The following is a 22,899-nucleotide window of genomic DNA, read 5'->3' on the forward strand; positions in this document are numbered from 1 at the left end:
TAGAAGGATTAATTGGAGAGATCTCACCCCCATATTATTTATGCACATATATTAAGGATTTTTGTTCAAATAAAACCGAGTTCTGCATGACTTGCAAGGAATTATGTTACGGTTTGATAGATAGAACCGAAATATTTTGCTTTTATTTTGTATTTTGGGGTATTTGATAAGATATTCTGTAGGTATGCTTTTTGTGCTCTGTTTTGTTGCTGGAAGAAATCTCTGTTTTTGTGCTCACATGACTTTTCCATTGATCCACGTTGATTCTGCAAAATTAAATTGTTACTTCTGTACAATTTGACTGTTTATGGGGTTGCTAGAGCCCCATTGTGAAGTTCTGTAGGGAATGGAGACATAAAGCCTAAAACTGAGAATTTTGGGGATGTAGAAAAATATGAAGAAGAATTATAGCAATTGTTGAAGCAAATTGCTGCATCTTTATGTAATATTGTAACAATGTGGGGAAGTTGGAAGGTTATAGCAGAACTCGATCGATAATTCAGAACCGGTTGAGCACAATAAGCTCATTTTTTAAATACTCATTAATCAATGCAATCTATACATAGTTTATTCATCCAACTTTAGAGTGCATTTTGCACATAGCATGGCTGTTAATTCTGCATATTTATATTTTTATTTATGCACCATATACAAAGCCCATCCAGCACACTAATTGTAGCCAGCTTATGACATGAGAAGTTTCGACAATGATCAAGTTGAATTGTTTGAAGCCCAATATCTTGCTCTGATATGTGCATATGATATTGCCCCCTTTATAATAGCTCACACCCTTAAAATAGAAGAGCATGATCTGAAACTAGTACATTTACAGAAATCTAGTCTTTTATTTTTATGTTTTACCAACATATTTCAGTATTCTTTTTTGAGAAATGTACATGTTGCAGCATTCTTATGAACCATAATTTGCTTGCTAAGAAGTGATGTTGATCAAGATGCACGAATAATTATAAGGGTAGTATGTAAAATTATATGGGCAGCATTATCAATAGCAATATGCTATCCTCAAAAGGCTACTATAGATTTCCTTTTGTCACGCCCTGAACCCGGAGTGCGACAGGCGCTGTATGTTTGTACGGCGGACCGTACAGGCAGGCATGGCAATGGATCATATCAAAGCAATGACAGATCCTTAAAATTTATTTAAACATTAATTTATTCAAAAAGTTCTTACAGTAGTTTCAAAGTAGCATGTGGTAAAAAAAATCTAACTAATCTAACTAAGATATCAACAACCGAAGAATCTTCAGAAAATCTAGCGCACACCCGAGTCCTGTGTGATCATGCCTCTAGATCTGAAAAACAGAGAAAATATGATAATGAGCTACATTAGCCCAATAAGCAATATAATACCCCAGAGTGGGGACAAAGTATGACAGATATTTAATTAAAATACAAAATAATGACTGAAAAATAAATCACAAATAAATATATTTTTTTAAAAATTTATTAAGCATTTTTATAAAAACTGATACTAGGATCCTAACATCAATAGGCTATGGCGACGTAACCCAGTAGCATGGGTTGCATAAAGTGCCGAAAACCACTATTATTAACCACCGGTGGCAATGATATCCAAATACCACTATTTTAATTACTGGTGGTGCGGTGCTGAAATTGGTTTCTTACAGATTATAAGTTGATGGCCAATGAATAATTTCCATTGGCGGGGCCATATTATAGCCATGCTGAGAATACATACATACAAAAGAGATAACTTGCCCAGTCATATTTTTCAGATTTCATAACACATACATAATTTTAAAATGATTATTAATATTCCTGACCCATTTTACTAAGTACAAAACAAAATATCAGAATTTAATCAACTAATTATTAATTTTACCAAAAATTTGGAAAATACACTTTGAAGTATTATGTTATTTATCCCTTTTTGTTTTAAATCTCACTTCAGACAAATGTGTCAAATACACTTGTTTAATATCATTAAAATATTATTAATTTTAATATCATTCCAGGAATCAAAATTAAACACTACTATCTCATGCTTCTAGATTAGGTTGGTCGGGTGAGAGTGCCCGACTACTCAGGTTAGTTCGAGCCAGAAGGATTCAATGGGTCAGATAAAGATCAAAAGTAGTCAAATCTAGCTGGGGCTGAAGCAATGGTTGTGTGGAGTGATTGATTATAACCCTATTTGATTTTGATGAGCTCAAAGCATTTGAGTATATCTTATGTTATACTAATGAATTCAATCTAGTGTTTCAGCCAAATATTTGTGAATTTATGTTTAATTATCTCTAGCTTTGGTTCAATACATTTTGGCTAAGTATGGAACTCAGTTTGAACCAAAGTCTGGAACTAGAGTCGACTCCGGAAGATTTCGAGTCGACTCCAAGTGTTTCAGACGTTCTGGCACAGACTCGAGTCGACTCCGGCACATTACGAGTCGACTCCGACTGAGAACAAACAGCAGGACAGAAAGATGAATCTCAGACCCTATCACCGAGTCGACTCCTGAAGAATTCGAGTCGACTCCGATGCTTGCCGAGTCGACTCTAGCAAAGTGCGAGTCGACTCCAAGGAGTAACAGACAGATTGACAGAGAAGTTGTTTTGGACTCTGAGAGCCGAATCGACTCCAGAAGAACTCGAGTCGACTCCAGAAGAACTCGAGTCGACTCCAGAAGAACTCGAGTCGACTCCGACGGTTGGCGAGTCGACTCCTAAAGAAGCAAGAGTCGACTCTCAGAGGAATGCAAGACTAAAAGTCAGAGAGCCAACTTCGGTGTCTGAGAGCCGAGTCGACTCCAGTAAAGTCCGAGTCGACTCCGAGGCAGTTCAACTCCAAAGACAGAAGACCAGTTTTTCGGTGTCTGAGAGCCGAGTCGACTCCAGTAAAGTCCGAGTCGACTCCGAGGCAGTTCAACTCCAAAGACAGAAGACCAGTTTTTCTGGCTCTGAGAGCCGAGTCGACTCCAAGAGAATCCGAGTCGACTCGAGGAAGTAAACCCGAAAGAAAGATCTTTGGATTCCTGAAGAACGAGTCGTCTCCAGAAGGGAGAATCATCTCCGGACATTGGCGAGTCGACTCCAGGTTTAGCCAAGTCGACTCCAGAACGGGACAGCACTTTATTTCAAATTTTGAACAGTGGGCGAGTCGTCTCCAGTAAAGCATGAGTCGACTCCAGCAACAGCCGAGTCGACTCCAGATCGAGCGAGTCGACTCCAATCCCAACGGACACTTTGTCAGGAGTTGCAGATTGTGCAGAACGGCTCTAAAAGTGTGTCTAATGGCTAGTTTTCGATGGGGATTGCTTAAATAGCCAGAGTGAACAGTAATAGAGCAAGAAAGAGAGACTCCATTCAAAGCAAAAGGGATTTCCACCTACCAAAGCCTTTCAAGAGTTAATACAAGAGAAAGAAGAAAGAAGTGCATTGAAGTCCATCCTCCAAACGTCTTCCTCGCATTCAAGGCTCTCCTCTGACATCAGACCACCAGTGCATTCAAAGAGGAGACTCAGAGTTCGAGAAGCCCCTTCTTCCTCTTCCAAAATCTGTTTGAGGGCTTCTAACTCTACATTATTTATATTGTTCATATTTGCTTGTTAAGAAGCTTTTCCTGTACTCTTTACAAACTGTTTTCTTGTTACTTGATTCAATCAGGGGATTGAATCAAGGTTGTAGAGGTTTGTTGGTGAGCCGAGGTTAAAACCAACGGTGTAAGGGTTCGATTGTGATCCCGAGAAAACAATCGGGTGGTTCTAGTCGGTGAGCCTGTGAAAACCGACCGAGTTCGTTGTGATCTCGTAAAACAACAAGTTGGGTTGTGAGCTTGTAAAACAACCGGCTGTAATCCGAGGGATTATAGTGAACTCCCAAGTGAAGCTTGGGGAGTGGACGTAGGAGCAAGGGTTAGCTCCGAACCACTATAAAATCTCTTGTGTTTGTGATTGTTTAATTGTCTCTCCCATTCCCCTCATCCACTGCATATGGTAAACTAATTAATCCACTTGTAATAAAGTTTAATTAGTTACTCATTAAGTTTTTAATTTGCAATTATTACTTAAAATCCAATTCACCCCCCCTCTTGGGTTGTCTTCTTGGGCAACAGGTTGGTCAACTGCTCGGGTACCGGAGCGGTTCAAGGTCTCTAAACTGGGTCAACTTGGATTTGGGTAACAAGATTAGGGCTTGATGGGGGGCAAAATAGATCGTCCTACTCAGGGCAAGGGATCATCCCATCCCGGCCGAGCAGACGCCGACACCAACCAGGCAGGACCTCGGTCCCACTCAGAACCAGCCTAATCTTGGACTCCGCCGAAGGCTCAATTGACCTCGGCCGGATCTCTCCGCTGCTACGACCTGCAGCAACCTCTTCTGATGCTTATAATGATGTTCTGGGCCCGAGCTCGGAATGCCCTATTGTGTCAGCTGCGAGTCCAAGAGCTTCTTCAACTGCAGGACTACTTGCTGATGCGCCCCTTATATTCGCCTTTACATTCGCCGACATGCCTCAACTCAAGCTCGGGGCGTTTTTACATTCGCGGACATGCCCCGACTCGAGCTCGAGGTGCCCTTTATTGTCGCCAATGCGCCCCAACCGAGCTCGGGGCGCCTCTTATATTCGCCGACGCGCCCTAGCTGAGTCGGGGTGCCTTTATATTCGCCGACATGCCCCAATCCAAGCTCGGAGCGCCCTTAATATTCAACGATAAGCCTCGGCCAAGTTCGGGGCGCCTCATCTAACAACGTGCCCCGACCCTTGAGCTCAGGGCGCTCTATCGAGCAAACCTCGAAATCGGAGAAGCTAGGCCGACCTTAGCACCCGCCAAGCCGACCTCGCCGAGTACACGATGCGACCCCTCATCGAGCTTGGCCTCGCCCACGACCGTATCTACATGTGTGCCCACGCTTGCCTACGTGGCCGTGCATTACAACATCACCGTGCCATGCTTTACTTGCTGGCCAACAACAGTTAAGGACAACGCCATGTTGCTCCAGCCATACCCCGTCACACCCATCAACGTCTTACCGTTCATAGGAACAACCTACGCCATGCGCGTCAAGCAAGCTCTAGCTGCACGCCATCTGTCTAAAATCCATCTCCTCCCATGATGAGGACGGGCCATACCTCTGCCACTTGGACACCTCTACGAGGACTATAAATAGCCTCATCATGTAACACTACAGGAATTTTTGGACCAACTAAGATCCACCCTAACTTGAGCGTTGGAGGACCCTCACTGGAACTACTGATGAGGCTTTGTGCAGGCACACCATCGCGCAGAAAGTGGCTCTCTCTTTTACTCCAGCCGGCAGCTCCCTCGACTCTCCCGGTGTGGTCACCCTCGAGCTAAATTTGAACAATATTTGGCGCTAGAGGAAGGGCCTAAGTCGTGATCATGAGGTTAAGGAGTTACAGAGCTCCAAATGCATCAAGTAGCTGGGTACCAACACCCGGCAACTTGCTTCAAAGTCCACCCCCTGCAGCTCCTGCACCAGCGGACCAGATTTCTCAGGTCTAGCCAGAGCAGTTTGATCTGCTCCTTCAGCAGGCCCAAACATTGACTGCGGCCGTCCAAGGCCTGCAGCGAGGCGGGGTCCAGTCTGCACCCCCTTTTCGCGGACGTAAGTCCATTGGACGTCACCCGCGGCGTTGTTCTCCTGCTAGGCAACGCACGATGAACGACGAAAGGGAGCCTCGCCACCATTGAAGCTTCCATCGAGCTTGATCCCCAAGCCAAGTGGCTCGTCGCGCAGCCACCGCCTTGAGAGCCTGCATTGAAGCCCAACACCCCGATCACAGGAGCAACTATCAGCGACAGGGTCCGCCCCATGACGGGATGCCTGTAGCATCGACCAAGAGCCGGAGAGGCCCCGTCAACCACATGCAACGACACCCCCCCAAGCTCAACAAAAAAATCGAGGAGTTGGAGCGACAAATTCAAATGCTTCGAGAACAAGCTCCGAAGTGCGACGTCGACGTTGACTTCATAACCGAGTCTCCGTTTTCGTTTCCTCGATGAGGAGCTGATGAGCCAATCTCCCAAAGGTTCAAGATGCTGCAATAGAGCCATATGACGGCTCATCCGATCCTTTGGATCATCTGGAGAGCTACAAGGCTCTTATGACACTCCAAGGGGCTACAGACGTCCTACTTTGCAGGGCCTTTCCAGCAACTCTTCGCAAGGCAGCTCACCTTTGATTCTCTGGGTTGAAGCCCAGCTCATTCCTTTCCTTCGAGTAGCTAGGCAGGCAGCTTGCCACCCACTTTGCTGCCAGCCGGCGTCAGTGTCGGATCTCAGACTCCCTCTTCGCCATCAAGCAGAGAAAAAGAGAATCCCTGAAAGGCTATATCGATTGCTTTACCTTGGCCACATAGGAGGTTCGCGATCTCGACCAGTCCATCGCCATGTCGGCGTTGAAGACTGGAGCTTGGTCCTACAAGTTCCACTTCTCCATCGAGAAAAGCTTCCCTGCCGACTTTGCAGAAGTGTTGGCTTGAGCTCGAAAGTACGCCAAGGCTGAGGAATCCATGGCCTCTCGGTGCGAGGCAGCCAAGCGGCCTACTAAAATGCAGAAGAAGCGCCACGAGGAACGCTTCCGCCCAAGGATCAGATCCCCCAGCGCGAGAAGAATCCTCCTCGGCTTAGGAGCCCGGTTCGCTCGAGGTCTCCTTCCCAAAATCTCAATAAATACACTCCCGTTCTTCAAGATCCTCAAGAAGCCAAAGGATTTTGTATGGTCCGAGGAGTGCCAGCAAGCCTTTGAAGAGCTCGGACGCTGTCTCACCTCTCCTCCTCTGCTTACAAAGCCCTAGTGTGGGGAGGTTCTCTACCTGTATCTTACAGTCTCTCCAACCGCAATGAGCTCGGTACTAGTCCGAGAAGAAGACAAATGCCAGAAGCCCATATTCTATACTAACCGAATCCTGCGAGATGCGGAGACTAGATATTCCAAGTTAGAGAAAACAACCTACGCACTCGTCACCTCGGCCCGTAGGCTTCGACCATACTTTCAGGCGCACACCATAGCAGTGCTGACCGACCAACCTATACGGCAAATTTTGCAGCGGTCATCGAGCTGGAAGGATTGCAAAATGGGCAGTTGAGCTCAAAAAATTTGATCTTGGGTACCGCCCTAGTCCGGCGATTAAAGCTCAAGCGCTCGCCGACTTCTTGGTGGAGTCCACCTTGCCGGACGACCCTCAAACCGAGCTCAACCGAGAAGAAAAAGATGCTCCCGAACGGCCATGGATCCTAATATCGACAGCTCCTCGACTTCGGGGGGCAGCACATTCCACTTTAGCCCATAAAGGAGTTAGGCTGGGAATGTTTTATATATGAGCTTCCAAGGAATGTTTGTTTTTTTTTTTGGTGCAACGGCGGCTTACACACTACGGGTGTGAATGCAGCTAACAAAATAAAAAAATAGAACACTACGTAATGGCTCTGGAGCTTTAGATAGATAATCTTCTTTTGAGAGTAGCTAAAGGCTTTCTTCTTTGATTTTTAAAATTAATGAATTAAACTCAAAGCAATAGATTAATCAACTTTGTAGTCAACTATTTTGCATAATCAAAATAAATCCTTTAGGGTCAATAGGTTGTGCCTTTGGAGACTTCATGATAACAGGTTATTTTCTTTTTATAGATGAGACCTCCTATAATGGGATCTTTGATCCTTCCTCTAGCTCAAATCTGTTGCCGCTAAGGCCCGGCCTGTCTCGGGCGCTAAGTGGGAGAGGTGCTGGAGGGCTCGGCCATATGCTACTTGTGTCGTGCAAGGCTTCGACTCAAGGTGGATGGTTGTAATCATGATCCTAATCCGCAATCGAGCTCCGACCTAAAACAACAAAGATAATGAAGTCTTCTTGCTAGAGTGTGTTCAACGTGGGACCTTTCAATGCCTAAGTCAGAACGATACTCAGGGAACAAAGGAGGTTGTCAGCAGTCTATCAGGGCACCTAAGCACTTACTTAGATGATCCCTCGGAGTGTGGATTGTATAGGCGAAGGCAAGAGCCTGTCGCCCTAGAATTCGGGCACGTCGGTTGGCCAGGTTTGGCAAGCCTCTGCAAGTTCCGAGAATAAGGTGCGAGTGTTTCGCACGCGGATCATTTCTTCCCTTTTGCCTTGCATGATCTTAAAGGCTGCTCGAGATTTTAGCCGACGTGTCGCTAGCTGTAGGGAGTCTTTGAAATTTGAATTCAGCCGTGCACTTCTAAGCATGCCACATGGCGGGCTCTAGTTGGCAGTCTGTAGGCTTTGTGGTGAGCTTTGGTTGGCCGGCCTTTCATATGAGTCGTGATCGGTTCCGAGGCATCTCTGGTGCTAAAGGATAGTAGCATTCAAGCATATTCTTCTCCAAATATTGGAACATCCACAAGGTATATTGTAGGTATTCCAAGATTTGGGAAAGTGGTACCTAGCACATTCCACTTTAGCCCATAAAGGAGTTAGGCTGAGAATGGCTAGCAATCCTACACATAAATGCCTTTTGCCTGATGCTTAAAAGTTGAAGACCTAGGTCCCCATCCGATCTAGGAAGACACAATGTTCCAAGGTGCAGCACCTTTCTATCAACCAAGTGCCCTTGTAGGAATGCTTTGAAATACTTTTCCATTCTAATCAAAACAGATTGAGGAACATTGCAACTTGACATGAAATATATTGGAATAGAGGAGAGCACAGATTGTAGCAAGGTCATCCTGCCAGCAAAGGACAAAGCCTTCCATTTCTAATTGTCAAGTTTGGCATTAATTTTTTTCATTATCGGATAATACTCAGCTGCAAAAAGTTTGCAACCAGATCAAGACACTCCTAGATATGTCCACACCCTTACTTTGACGAGGATTTGCAAGATACTTCTGATTTTTGCTTTAACACACATAGGAGTGGAGGGACTGAAAGAGAGATGTGATTTAGTTAAGTTGACACTTTGCCCATGGTAGGTACAGTATAAATCAATAATTCTCTTGAGACACAAGCAATCTTTTTTTCTTGCCCTATCCGCCAATAGACAATCATCCGCAAATGCAATATGAAAAATTAGGCCCCTCTCTACTAATTTATAGCTCCTAAGCATACCTCTTTCAGTAGCTTGTTAAGGAGTCCTTGAAAGCATTTCAGAACATAAAAAACAAGAAGGATGATAAGGAGCATCCTTGTCCAAGTCCTAACATTGAAGAAACTAGCTCGATGGAGATCCATTGACCAAGACAGAGAATCTGGGAGCAGTAATGCAAGCCTTAATCCAAAAGATCAATCTGTCATGAATGCCAAAATAAGTGAAGACGGCAAATAAATAATCACATTTAACTCTATAAACCCTTTCCATGTCTACCTTAAGTACCATTAACCTTTTCCTAGTATAAGCCTTCTCCAATGAATGCATTATTTCCTATGCTGATAAAATATTATCAGAATCTGGGAGCAGTAACGCAAGCCTTAATCCAAAAAAGATCAATCTGTCATGAAAGCCAAAATGAGAGAGGATTGCAAATAAACAATCTCATTTAACTCTATCATAAACCCTTTCCATGTACCATCAACCTTTTCCTAGTATAAGCCTTCTCCAATGAATGCATTATTTCCTAGGCTAATAAAATATTATCAGAAATATTGAGATCATGAGCAAAGGCTCCTTGAGCATCAGGTATCAAGGATGGAATGATTGATTTCATTCTATTTACTAGATTTTTTTTAGTCACAATTTTTTTTAGTGGATAACAAAGATTAGCTGGTCTGTAATCATTCAGTGGCACTGGATTTTGTTTATTTGGGATGAAGGTTTTAAACGTTTCCTTCCACGAAAAAGGCATAAAAGTAGTTCTGAAAAAATATTTAATAGCAAGGATTATCTCATTTTCTATGATAGGTCAAAACTCCTTAAGGAATAGTAGTTGAAAGCCATCAGAACTAGGAGCCTTATCCGAGTGCATACTTTTTATTGCATGCTCAATCTCCTCCAATGTAACTGCTGAGATTAGCCTCCCATTCTAATCATCACTGATCTTCAAGGAGACTGGACGCATCCAGATCTCATCTATGCATTGGTTTACAGTCCCTTTTTTGCTGAAATCATACATAAGGGTCCGTCTAATCTCATCATCTTCTTCCACCATTTGTCCATCAAGTGCTCTTATCGTTGTCATTCTATTCCTTCAATTTCGCAGAATGGTATACCAATTGAAGAATTGAGCGTTGGGATCACCATCTTCGAGCCACTGGATTCTAGATTTTTGCCTCCAAAAAAATTTCCTGCATGCAAAAATTCTTGTTTTATAGCCGAAGTAATTTCAATAATTTCATGTGCTCCTAATGATTAAGACCCCTATTTTGAGCAACCTCAATATATAGATCAAGGATTTCATTATTATCACTCCCTTCTTGAAAATTTTGCCAATATATTCTCTGTCCCATCTCTTGAGGGCTTCTGTGGCGTTCTTGAGCAACAAAGGTACCTCGATACATGGAGAAGAATTGCCACAGCATATCCAAGCTTGTCAGACTACTTGTATTTCTTTGCAAGATGACTAGAATTTTTCAAAATGAAAAAGATTAGTATTATTAAGAAACTTATCCATGGCAATAAGTAAAATAGACTAGCGATCAGATGCATAACAAGCCAAATGATGCAACTTAGATTCAGGAAAGAGGTCCCTTCACTTGCTTGAGGCAAACACTCGATCTTTCCCAAACATGAGCAAGACCCATTCTATTGTTGCACTAGGTGTAATTAGGACCCTCAAAATCCAGTTCAGTTAGACCATTGGATTGAAGGAATTTTTAAAATTCTGTAACATTTCTGTGAATATGAAAGGCCTTGCCCCCTTTTTGTCATTAGCACATGTATTACCATTAAATTCTCTAGTTAGAGCCATAGGTATACCCATAGCAAGTTCATTAAAGGTATCTTCCCATATTATCCTCTTTTCCACAATATTTGTGCTAGCATACACAATAATAAGAATCCATGAAGGATATATAGGTTGAGATATATTACCGAAGACTACTTGTTTGTTTGCATATAAAGTTTGCATTACCCAGATCCTTCCTTCATATAACAATAATGCCACCAGATAAAACCTTTGCAGGCACAACAAAGAAATTCCATAGATGAGCAATGAATCTCTGAATTCTAGGGAAAAAATTCTCAGAGATTTTTCTTGCAAGAAGGCAAGAAATATCAGGACTATAACTACGAATTAAATTTTTAACATAATTTAAAAAAGGAAGGCTGAGCCGCTCCCCTACAAGCCCTATGGATGATTAATAAGTCTACTAATTTATTTTAGCTAATGTGAGCTGCTTCATATATGTCATTAATGCCCAAGGAACTTATTCTAGTTGCAAGATTGTAATGAAATGAGATAATATTTGAATATGCATCGAGTTGTACATTTCCTCTTTCAACTTTTATCACTGGATCTGTGGAGGAATATTATTGCTGCATGGTTCATGCATCCAACATACCATTGTTCAGAAGGGATTAGTTGTTAATTATCATGAGAAACACCTAGAGTTCATTGCAGCGCAATGAAAATAAATAGACAACAATCTGTGTAAAGTTTGAAGATTTGCATTCTAGGTAATATTCTGAAATTTGCTAGGTAATTATTTTGGTTTGTTAATACTCCTTGTCAAGTGTTTCAGCCATTTGTATTACATAATTAAGTCCTGATCTTTTCTAAGAAATCCACTTCTTTACTCAAGCGACTCCACTTTCAAGCCTAAACACAGCAAAGAGGTTACCAAGGACGCTTAGTAGGAATCAGCTGCCACTGTAATCCATGTGCCTTGAAAAATGAAATTTCATCGCTAATCTGTAGTGGATTATAAATAAGAAAAATTATAAACCTTGCATGAGAATTCATCTGACCAAAAAATATAAGCAAATATGACCAGTAACCAACAATCATAGAGATACATATAATAACAAAATGATGAAATACTTCATGCTAAAGTAGCCTGGTAAGAGCAGCAGAAAACAGCTACAGCTGACCATAAGACCATCTAAACAACAAGAGAAACATCATGCACCACTATTCATTTTTCAGATTCAGCTTACAGAACCTACCTCTGCCATATTTTCCAATTCTGAGGGCACCCTGGATCTCTACAGCTGGAGCGCGATTTCAAACCTATGTTAAATCTATAAACAATGATTAAAGAAAAAGAATGAAGACCTTCTCACTATCTAGTTAACCAAGCCTTGGAGCCTCCCTAAAACCAATGCTGAAACTATTTTGCAACCCTTTCTTGCCAAAGCCAGCATTTCCTTTTTGCATCATTGCAACAAATTCATTATAATCTATGCATCCATCCTGCAAAATAAAAAAATAAAAAACAACTAAGATGAGCACATCATTTTCCTTAATACAGATTAAAGATTTCAATTAAAATAGATGTGAGAGTAAAAAAATTACATTGTCTTGATCCACTTCTCTGATCATTTCTTCTAGTCGGACATCTTCTATACCAAACTCTTCGCAAGCCTGCTGCAGCTCATCTTGAGTTATGTAACCACTCCCATCTTTGTCAAAATATGAGAAGGCAGCAAATAAGTGATCCTCCCTTTCAATCTTGTTCATATGTAAAGTGGCAGCAATAAACTCGCCATAATCAATTGTACCACTGTTATCAACATCCGCCTGCAATTTGCATAGGAGAGAAATTATAAAAGATGACGAGTAGAATATTATACTGGTGCACTCTCTCAGATATAATGAGTATTTTGAGAATGAGCAGTGACTATCCACAGATGAAACAAATCAAATAAAACTCATTCTCCATCAAAACTTAGAAGGGCTTACCCAAAAGTGTGACATTTTACCATATGAAGCCATGGTTTCACTAACTACAATTGTCCATATTTAGAATGAATAGACTGTTACTTCCATGCCTCATCCTGAGGTATCTTGGATGCTAACATTTATCCTGTGTCAGTTATTATCAATTGTTATCACTTCACTAATATGGTGTAATCAGGACAACAGAATACACAGACCATGTATTAAGGTTTAATCAAACAATTCTTTTGGGTAAAATTATATTTCCTATGTTACCTTGATGTCTCTTTGTTGTTAAAGTATGGTTTAAAATGCTTGTTGTAGTTACAACGTTACATCTATCAACATATACATATGCATCTAACTAATAATTAAATCTAGGGTGCTTATATACTTCAAAGTTCAAAAGATACTTATAACCACAACCATCTAGCCTTTTCCCAACCACTTGGGGTTGGCTAGCACAAAAGATACTTCAACACTAGAAATCAGGTGCGTCAGTACTAAAATCAAGTCATCTTTAGTGTTCAATAGTATATTATTAAGATCTTGTTTTCATATTGAGGATTCATGCTAGCATTAATATTGTAGAACAGTATATTTGTTCTTTTTGACACACTGATCCATGCATGATACATCTAGACACTAAGAATCTATAACTCATTCTGGAGCTTTGATGAAAGCAGACCATATAGGTAAGTTAAGAACAACCCATATTTCCAACAAATCATCTTCCTTAATAGCCAAAATAAATTAAATGTGTTTTGTTTAAGCCTGGGAATGAGTTTCAGGTAGCCGTCCAAGTCTACCTTTAATCACCATCTACTTTCATCATAAGCAGATCAAATTTAGTCTTTGGTATCAACACTAGCATTCCTGTGGATGAAGTAGCTTCACTGCCTCCACTGCCTTCTTCAAGCATCAACCATGCTTGGAAAGAAAAGATGAAGAATAGACTCCAAGGGATATATAGAAGAGTCAAAAGATCACAAATAAGAGAATCCAGCCTTTTTACGTATTAACGAGAATCTTAATACATATTCAAAGCAGGGATGCTAGACAAATATAAAAGTTTCGATACAATAAACCAGGTAATCCCATTACCATTTTTGTTTTCTGTTCAGCCTCTTCTTAACGAGATTTGGCATACAAAATACAGATTTATGAGCTATAGTTGGTTACTTCTCACTAGAGAAAAAAAAACATTAACTATCAAACATGCAACAATTCTAATTCCAATGAATTTAAGTTGACACTTACCGCCTGCATAAGTGCATAAATTTCTGACTCTTTAAGGTTAGCACCCACTCTTTTCAATCCAGCCTTGAGTTCTTCAAAAGTGATCTGTCCGCTATTGTCTGTGTCTATCATCTTAAACATCTCCTTGAGGCCAGCAATTTCATCCTCTGAGAGGCTTTCAGCAATAACCTATACAATTTTTTTAAAAAAAAGTGAGAAAAGAGAACAATGTGAAATGATGATTATAGCAGAGTGCATGCGCTACGAATTATTAAAATTTATGAGGCATGCTCACTGAATCAAGTACATGGAGTAGAAATTAGATGTTTATTGTAATAATAAAAGCAGGCGGTAGACAATGCTAGATTTTGAAGATAGGTGTAAACCATTAAAAATAGTAAAGCAACAATGAAAAGGAAACAGAACATAACAAATTTTACATACATGGTTAGTTGATATAATTACTAGAAGAAATAGAATTACTAAGAGGGGGTGCAACATTTGCAATTATCAAGTACATGTTGCACCACATAGTGATTTGAACCATTGGTGAAGTCGTAAGGCATAGTAGTCAGTGGAGCATGTATGTACTTTTTTATGATACATTTCATGGAAATTATAAATTTTTATTAATACCACCATAAGTAGTGCCATAAATAATCATACGTATTTCTTTTCCGGGACTTGTATTGCCAAAAAACTTTAAAGAATATAGTAATACAGTAGTGATGCCCTTAACTAAGAGGTAAAGGTGGCAAAAAGAATATAATGCGGAAACAATATGTCAAATATATCAACTAGGCAAGTCAGGCATAGATCAGGACTTCAAGTACCCCATAAGTAAGGCAGGTGGAGTATAGGTTAACAAGTTTACTCATACATTTCAGTATAGGGGCTGAACTAACTGATGCAAACTATTTCCATGTTTGCAAAACCAGCCAGCTTTTATGACACTTTAAAACAATATATGAAGCAAAGAGATAATTTTCACAGTTTATGAAGACATCAAAAAGCAACACAAAGCTCAAACAAGAGAACATTGACTTCTTCAAAAGTAGGGGGGCAACATTTGTGTATAGATTATCGAAGTAATTTGATGGTGCCAAGAGGGCATACCGGTCGATGTCCGGTACAGTTCGGTACTATACCGAACCGGTAGGGTGTATTGGTTCACGGACCGCCACCCCCAATTGTTTTTTGGAGTTTTCAAAAAAAATAATTGGTAATTACTCTTTTTTAACTTTTTCAATAAATTTAAGTCTAATTTGATATTTTTTTGATTTTTTTTATTTTTTTAAAATTCTGGTTAAACCTAGATGATGCATCTTATTACTTTAAAATGATACAAATCATAAAATGAACAACGTAAAATATCTTCAAACCCAGTAATGATGTAAAAATTAAAAAAAAATATATAATCAATTATATATATTTAAAATTCAACATACATACTGATACCTAAAATTGAATCGAGTGGCGATACCTCTTGTAGATATCCGAATCATTAGCATAGTCAGGAGGCACATCAGCCTACCTATCTAACCAAGAGGCGTAGTCTTGTATGTTCATTCTATAAGGAACATGTACCAAATTATAAGCACTCTCGGATCTCTCGTTGGAGCTCTAGCTCTGAGAAGTGTCCTTTAGTTGATAATACGACAGTGGAGGGGCCCATATGAATATGTCGGCAGCAAACTTCGATCCATAAAACGCTCCAGGCTGCGTAGGATAGTAGCACCAGAAGATGCCTCAGACACACCATATCCATATCCATTTACATATAGATCATAGGTTGTATGTGGCTGCGGATAATAGGATCCAATATACGACTCGAAACCTGATACGTCTATGGATCCTACTCCACGTGCGAGATCATCTGCAGTTGCATCGTGTCCTTTTGAATGATCTTGAAGAGCCCGTCTTTTCTTATTTTACAATTTTTGAACTATTTTTTCAAGCCAACCCTCAAAAAAGAAGGAAAGAAGATAGGAGAGAGGAAGCACACCTTAGTTAGCCTTGAATCTTCCTTCTGATAGCTTAAATCAGTGTTGTTTGTGGATTTTTGGAAAAGAAAAAATGGCGGAGCCGCTTTCAAATTGCATTTGGAAGGCCTTCTCGGGCCTTTCGAACGCCAAAAGGCCTTAAGTGGCAGTGGCAATAATGCCATACCCAACTCGGTTTGAAACCGGGTTGACTTGGTGCAAACTGGCCGGTTCGCACCGAGTCGGCACCGAATTGACCGATTCCGGTCGGTTCCGGTCGGTAGAGGACCGATTCTAGCGATCCAATAGCAGTTTCGTCCGGAACCGAATAGGATTGCCGACCCGATCCGGTTTCGCACTGAGTAGGCTCAGTAATGCCTAAACCGGGCTGTTCGGCCCGGTTCGGCATTCCCTGGTGCCAAGCATGTCAAGTTTGAGCCAATAAAAGATCAAATAACAACAAATGAGATTTCACAAGAAACCTGAATCTTGAAATCCTGCCATTTGCTAATTTACACCTTGTTACACTCTTTCCTTCTTTCCCAATGGCAAGGACCTCATTCTCGCCAGCTCACTCCCACTTCAAGTTTGCTAACACTCTTCCCATTTCCTTTTCCAATATAACAACCTCCATTCCTTCTGTTAGTTGGCACCAGCACTGCTTAACCTTACACTTTCTAAAGTCCAACTTTCTTAGACAAAGGAGGGGGCAGCGATGAGATGAGGAAGGGGTGAAGTTGGAAAGGAGGCATAGAATGCAATAAGCATACCAAAATAAGGCAAAGATGGAGAGAATGTAGGTTGAGAGGAACATGCAATTCTGGATGTAAAGGTGGAAGAAGGGGAAGGTAGACTGGAGTACATGACTGCAGCAGATGTGTATGAAGAGGTGTGAGGAGAGGAGTGGCCATAGCCCTGGAATGAGAAACATGGAACACTAGAAATCAAAATGTTTTTAGGACCCATTTTTTTCTCGATTGAGAAAGGAAGGGAAGATAGTAAATTACCAACTCCAAATACTTAGAGATGCACCACCGAAAACTCAAACCCAGAACAAGCTCCAAGGAGAGGAGGGGGAGTGATTACTGGGGCATCACCCAATTCACAATGTACGTAGGACTTTAAGCATCATTGTGTCCACCAAATTTCTATATCAATAATCGTAAGAAAACATTGATAATCCACAAGGAGTATTTAATCAATTTAAGAAGAAAAGGATTTCAAAAATGTTTTACTAGAAAATATGGGTCTAGACATGCATGACAATGCATATTGCCCCTTCTCTATACAACATAAATTTGCATAATCAGATATTCATAAAAGGCCCAACATTTATTACTTGTTGGTCACATATAAGAATCACTGTTGTTGGTATATATAATTATTTTCCAAGAACTGCACAAATTAACACCGTCTTTAATTTATGAGCTTCCTGAATTCCAGAACTTACTCTGAGAGCCATCTTCTTAAGCTTGTTCATTGCAGAGAATTGCTTCAAGCGAGACAGAACTGCAGAATCCAGAGGCTTATCGAGAGCAACACCATCAACCTGAACCCAAGGATGGCCTGCAAGAAAGATGACAATTTGAATGATCTTAGATCATAAACTCTGTGACATGAATCTAAGCTGAGCAATCATATTTTTCCTCAGAGAGATAAAATTCACTTTTATTTGCAACTTCCATTTACAACTGTTCAGAAATTTCATCAAAAATTGCATAATATAATAGATCAAATTGACCATTTGTAGGTAGCGTTGCATGATCAAAAGCCAAGCTTAAGCTTATTATTTAGTTCATATTGTCACCCTGCCAAGTTTAAAGTATGTGATGATTTCTTGCTACACCACTAGATATGATCCATTATTCTTTTTGTATTGAGCTCCTTGTATTGAGCTCCTCAAATGGATATTATGTAATTATGAATATTTTCTCCGGAAACAGACTTGAACGAGTTTCAAACCACAGTGAAGATCTCAAAATGGAAGCAATGACACTAGATTGAGAACCTACACAAAACATCATGTGCAGTCAACCGCTTTTTGGGATCCCTAACAAGCATTCTCCTTACAAGATCTTTAGCGCTTGCTGAGATGCTAGGCCATGGATGTGACTGAAAGTCAAGTTTGCCATGTAAAACCTCTTCAAATATATCTTGCTCAGTTTCTGATGCAAAAAATCAAAGGCATCATAATTAGTTGCAAAGATGATCGTAATGATGTATAGATAGGCTTAAGTGTTTAATGAAGACCAAAGTTCTTACCAGCCCAAAATGGAGGGACACCACTAAGAAGGATGTAAATTATTACCCCAGCACTCCAGACATCTGCCTCTGGACCATATTGCATTTTCAGGACTTCAGGTGCAACATAATAAGGGCTACCAACGACATCAGTGAATATTTCTCCTGAAATATTAGAACAAAAGGGGGTTATTAATCAGATATAGAAAGGTATTATAATGTCTTGAAGGAAAATAAGTAAATGATAGGTCAAACTCGTGGAATTAGACTAAATCAAGGAAAATATTTGAGGGCGATATAAAGATTTGCACTGAAATAATTCAATAGCTTCATGCAAAATTATTTATACGTTATATATTATCTCTTTCTATCTGAAGAGTCTTATTAAAACAGGAAATCAGGATAGTGGTACTATGTCTAAAAAACAAAAGAACTTAGTTCAATTTTATGTCCACAGAAAAATAGGTGAAGTGTCACTATAAAAGTTTCAGAGAAGGAAATACTTAGAGCTACAAATGGATAGCTTGAGCAACTGGAATCTGTTTGAAAATGCATTAACATGTGCATGTAATACAGAAATTCATGCAGAGGCAACCAATCACCAGACAAACCCCGTGCTCAATCTGACATGGTGAAACCAGCAACTAAAACATCTTACATGGTCATCCAATCTTGTTCTTTTTATACATCAACAAAGAAGTGCAAAGAGGCATTCACCCCATCTGTCTAATCTATTGTCATAACAACATTTCCCTAGGGCATCAGTTACACTAGAAACCTGAAAAGAAACTGTACGCCTTCGTTAAGAATTTGATACACCGGGACTTTGTAAATAGCCAGTAGGTTTATCCATGGGTTTGCTGGAATAGGGACATGGTCACATCAGAGATCTCACAGGCGGACGCCACAACTGATGTTGAAGCAGAAATTTGTTTATCAGCAATATGGTAAAGATAACCGATTTTCATTGTTTCCTATAGTTCGCATTCTCTTTTATGGTCCACATCTACAAGGTTTAGACCCTTGATTTCACACAAAATTTCCTTACAAACCTCGTTAATATCTGTACAATTCCCCGCCCTTGGGTTTATTTCATAAGAATTTTCCAAAATTTTCAGCAGCAGGTACTAAAACTCATCTCAGAGGTCACATATCATGGAGACCCCCAACCATGTTTCCACAATAATTGGACACTATTATTTTGCAAAGACAATTTCATTCTGCAGCCAATCCTCTTTATGTCAGCATAAGAAAAACATGAGTCCTAATACTTCAAATTAGTGGTCCAAGCAATCATAAGACCATATGATGATAATTCACAATCATTGACAGGATTTCAATAGATCCAAAAAGTAAGACTTCCATGCCTTAGTAGATTAGCAATAAGTTCTTCTATTTTCTATAGGTACATGACAACATTGCAATGGTTAAATTAATCTTATGCTTTATTAGACCATTTCCATTGTTCTGGTCTTGCAGTAACTGTGGCCACTTGATGCATGAAAATTCCTTCAAAATGACTGACACGAAGCAGTCAGGCAGACAGCAAATTGAAAATCCTTCTGCATTTCCTTCACTTCCTCCTATCAATTGTTCAAATCCCAAGGTTGACATGCTTGATCACTCATGATAATTTTCATATAGACATATTGCGCACCTATTCTGTTCTCTATAACTAAAAGAGAGCTCCTTCGAATTATGATCGAAAATTCATGACATGAAAGCAACTAATATGGATCGAATACATTTTATCACACCGAGTTTCTTTAGATAGCTCTCTTAACAGCTAAGAGCCATTATTTTTGGGTTTCATGTTGTCATGCTTCAAACAAACCTCTTTAGCACCATAATAAAAGTCTCTGAAGTAATTAGAAAATACCATGGCAATGTGCATCATGGATGTAGTTGGCCTTCATTAAGGCAACAATATGGCTAGATGACAATAGTTTCAGAAACAAAGCCTATATATATGAAGGTGCACCTGGAACTTTATAGTTTGCAGGTATAATGAAGTAACTAAACACTTAAATTGAGAAAAGATAAATGTACCTGGCTGAAAGAAAATCGACAATCCAAAGTCGATGGTCGTCAGAGGTGCCTCCTCTGTCTGGTTGACAAACAGAAAATTCTCCGGCTTCAGATCACGATGCATGACCCCCAATGAATGGCAAACTTCCACAACACCCACAATCACTCGTGCAAGCTCTGCTGCTTTTCTCTCTGTGTAATGCCCCTTCTGGATAATCCTATCAAATAGCTCACCCCCTGCACACAACTCCATGACAACATGAACAGCCACAGCATCTTCATAAGCACCCTTGATGGAAATAACATTCGGGTGGCCTGATAAATGATGCATTATCTGGATTTCTCTCCTCACATCCTCCACATCATCTTCTGTCGTTAATTTCCTCTTCAAGATACACTTGCAAGCATACTCCTTCCCAGTTGCCTTCTCCACACACAGATACGTAGTTCCGAACTGCCCCTGCCCGAGCTTCCTTATTATGCGATAAATATCCTTCAAATTCGCCGTTTTACGCCTCAATACCGAATCCGTCAGAAGGCCGGCGCTCGAGGCTCTCTTGACATGGTGCGGCTTCCTGTGTGTCGGCGGCTCGTTTGCCGGTTTTGCCTCTTCTTGAGGAGGAAGTTCAGCAGGCTTTGTTTCTTCTTCCTGGATCTTAACTGGATCCGGAGGCTTGCTTTGGACGACAGCGGCTGTTTTAGCCGGCGCCGCCGAGGACTCGTCACAGACGGGCTCGCCGTTGGCATGTGCGAGGACGGCCTCCGGCGGTCGGGCACGCCAGAGAATGGCAGAAACTGATTGGAAAAACCCATTCTTTGTGATGCTGGGCCCGACACATGCGTTCCCCATCGGAAGCAACAGTCAAATTTCTCCGCAATCCCTCTCCGGCATCGGATTTGAGCCACCCAAAGAGCATTCAAACCATAGTCCCAGAGCAATAGCAAGAACTTGATGCAAAACAGGAGAAACTTTCCGAGAAGATAAAAAGAAATTTAGCAAAACAAAGAGGAAGATATCAAAAATGGAAGAGGCACGGAGAGAATTTCAAGCAAGTTTACCGGGAACCGGACAAAGGTCGCATCTTTCCCTGAAAACAACAAACTCCTTCCATAATCCCAGAAAACCCAAACCCGACCGACACGGAGACGTTTCTGCACCGAATCCTCCGCTTCTAACGCGGGATGGATAAGCAGAGAAGTGGAAGACACACTGCTGGGAAACACAGATGGGGGCACAGACGGTCATTTTAACGGTCGGAAAAAAACGGCCCCTCTCTCTAACTCGGCGGAGTCAAACAAACGCGTCTGGAGCTGTCCAAATCTGAATTCTCTTTTCTTCTTTTTTCCTTTCATTTTTATTGTTATCAGAAGCTAACTGAGGTGGGTTCATTAGATTTTGATGGTGGAGCAGATGGTCACGCGTTTTTCTGACTGTTTTCAGGGTTTGGGTTGGAAAAGTGGGCTCTGGTAACTCCGCTGATTGCGCCGGCGAGCGCCGGTCACGCCGGGAGGTTTGGTAATGATTTCTTATTTCTCCTCGCCGACCATGTCAACAGGCGGGCATTTTGTTTGGACCATGGAGACATTTCCTCGTTCAATCACCATGTGAGGTTGGTCTTTTGTGAAGCGAGGGGGAAAAAACAAATGCCGTATTGAAAACCGATGGACAAGTCGTTTTGGGGGAAGTAATATCAATGGCTTGGAGTCCCAGTCTGTGTGAATGGTTTGTAATCCGTTGTATTGACGAATATTAATCGAAACTCGAGCGAAGTGGGCCAGATATTGGACGCAACCCGCCGAACGAAAACTTGGAATCCGGAAATTTCTCAAAAATATAGCCAGATTAATAATATTCTTCTCTTCTCTTTAATTGGTTCATTCATAAATAATATAAACAAAAAATGATATCCATGCAAGAGGGTAATAAAAATAAAAATATATTTCTATTTAATAGAAGAATAATGAAAATCTTAAAACAAGAAATGTGATACTAACCTCTCCAACCGTTTCGATCCTATGGTATGGAATAGTACTTCAATTGTCGGAAGGAATAGAGACAAGATCTTTTTATGAGCTCCTGCTACCTTTGATCACTTTGATAATAAACTCTAATTCACACTTTTTCGAGTGCGGAAAAAAAAAATTCTTTTTAAATTTTTTTAAAAAAAGAAGTGGAATTTCTTTGAGCAATTTTTTTTCGAAGAGTCCCATAGAAACCTAATTTCAGTATGATTGAATTTTCTTGTGTGCATTTTTCTTGCATGCATATAAATTTTGTAATGCATAAATATAATCTAATTTTCTCTTCTTGCATGCACTTATTTTGTTCATGCGGGCAAATTTTCTGTTTTATGTAATATATGCAAAAAAAATTTAACATGATCCCAAAAATTCAAATTTAGCACAAAAAGAATTCCATTGCATGCGAAATACCTAATTTCCTTGCATGCATAAAAAACAAATTTTATTTGAATCTTATTTTTTTATGCAATCATTGAATTGCGTGCATTTTTGTGCATGTGTACAAATTTTTTTGGTACATAAATATGTGTACACAAACAATTTCTTATGTGCATAAAAACTTAATTTTATTTGAATCTAATTTAATTATTTTTTTGAGTGCATGGAATATCTAAT

General features: G+C 40.4%; 1 protein-coding gene across 2 annotated transcripts; it reads right to left on the bottom strand.

The window, feature by feature from the left end:
• Nucleotides 1-1,147: 1,147 nt before the first annotated feature.
• On the bottom strand, nt 1,148-21,867 carry LOC103713516 (calcium-dependent protein kinase 10-like). 2 transcript variants are annotated; one of them, XR_015968784.2, is made up of 9 exons: nt 21,322-21,867; nt 20,284-21,231; nt 18,256-18,399; nt 18,006-18,158; nt 17,444-17,559; nt 14,033-14,200; nt 12,410-12,634; nt 12,061-12,307; nt 1,148-1,313 (listed from the first exon to the last, which is right to left on the bottom strand). XR_015968784.2 is itself a non-coding variant. In XM_008800475.6 (8 exons), the coding sequence occupies exons 2-8, from the start codon at nt 21,110-21,112 to the stop codon at nt 12,185-12,187; spliced, it is 1,758 nt and encodes a 585-aa protein (XP_008798697.2). In that variant the 5' UTR covers nt 21,113-21,231; nt 21,322-21,867; the 3' UTR covers nt 11,859-12,184. The 2 variants fall into 2 exon arrangements, 1 of the variants encoding a protein (XP_008798697.2); XM_008800475.6 differs by lacking the exon at nt 1,148-1,313 and having other exon boundaries at nt 11,859-12,307.
• Nucleotides 21,868-22,899: the final 1,032 nt, after the last annotated feature.

This window comes from Phoenix dactylifera, chromosome 9 (assembly GCF_051530095.1).
Source record: "Phoenix dactylifera cultivar Ajwa chromosome 9, Ajwa_hap1_PhDact_Kaust_v1.1, whole genome shotgun sequence".
Classification (NCBI taxonomy): domain Eukaryota; kingdom Viridiplantae; phylum Streptophyta; class Magnoliopsida; order Arecales; family Arecaceae; genus Phoenix; species Phoenix dactylifera.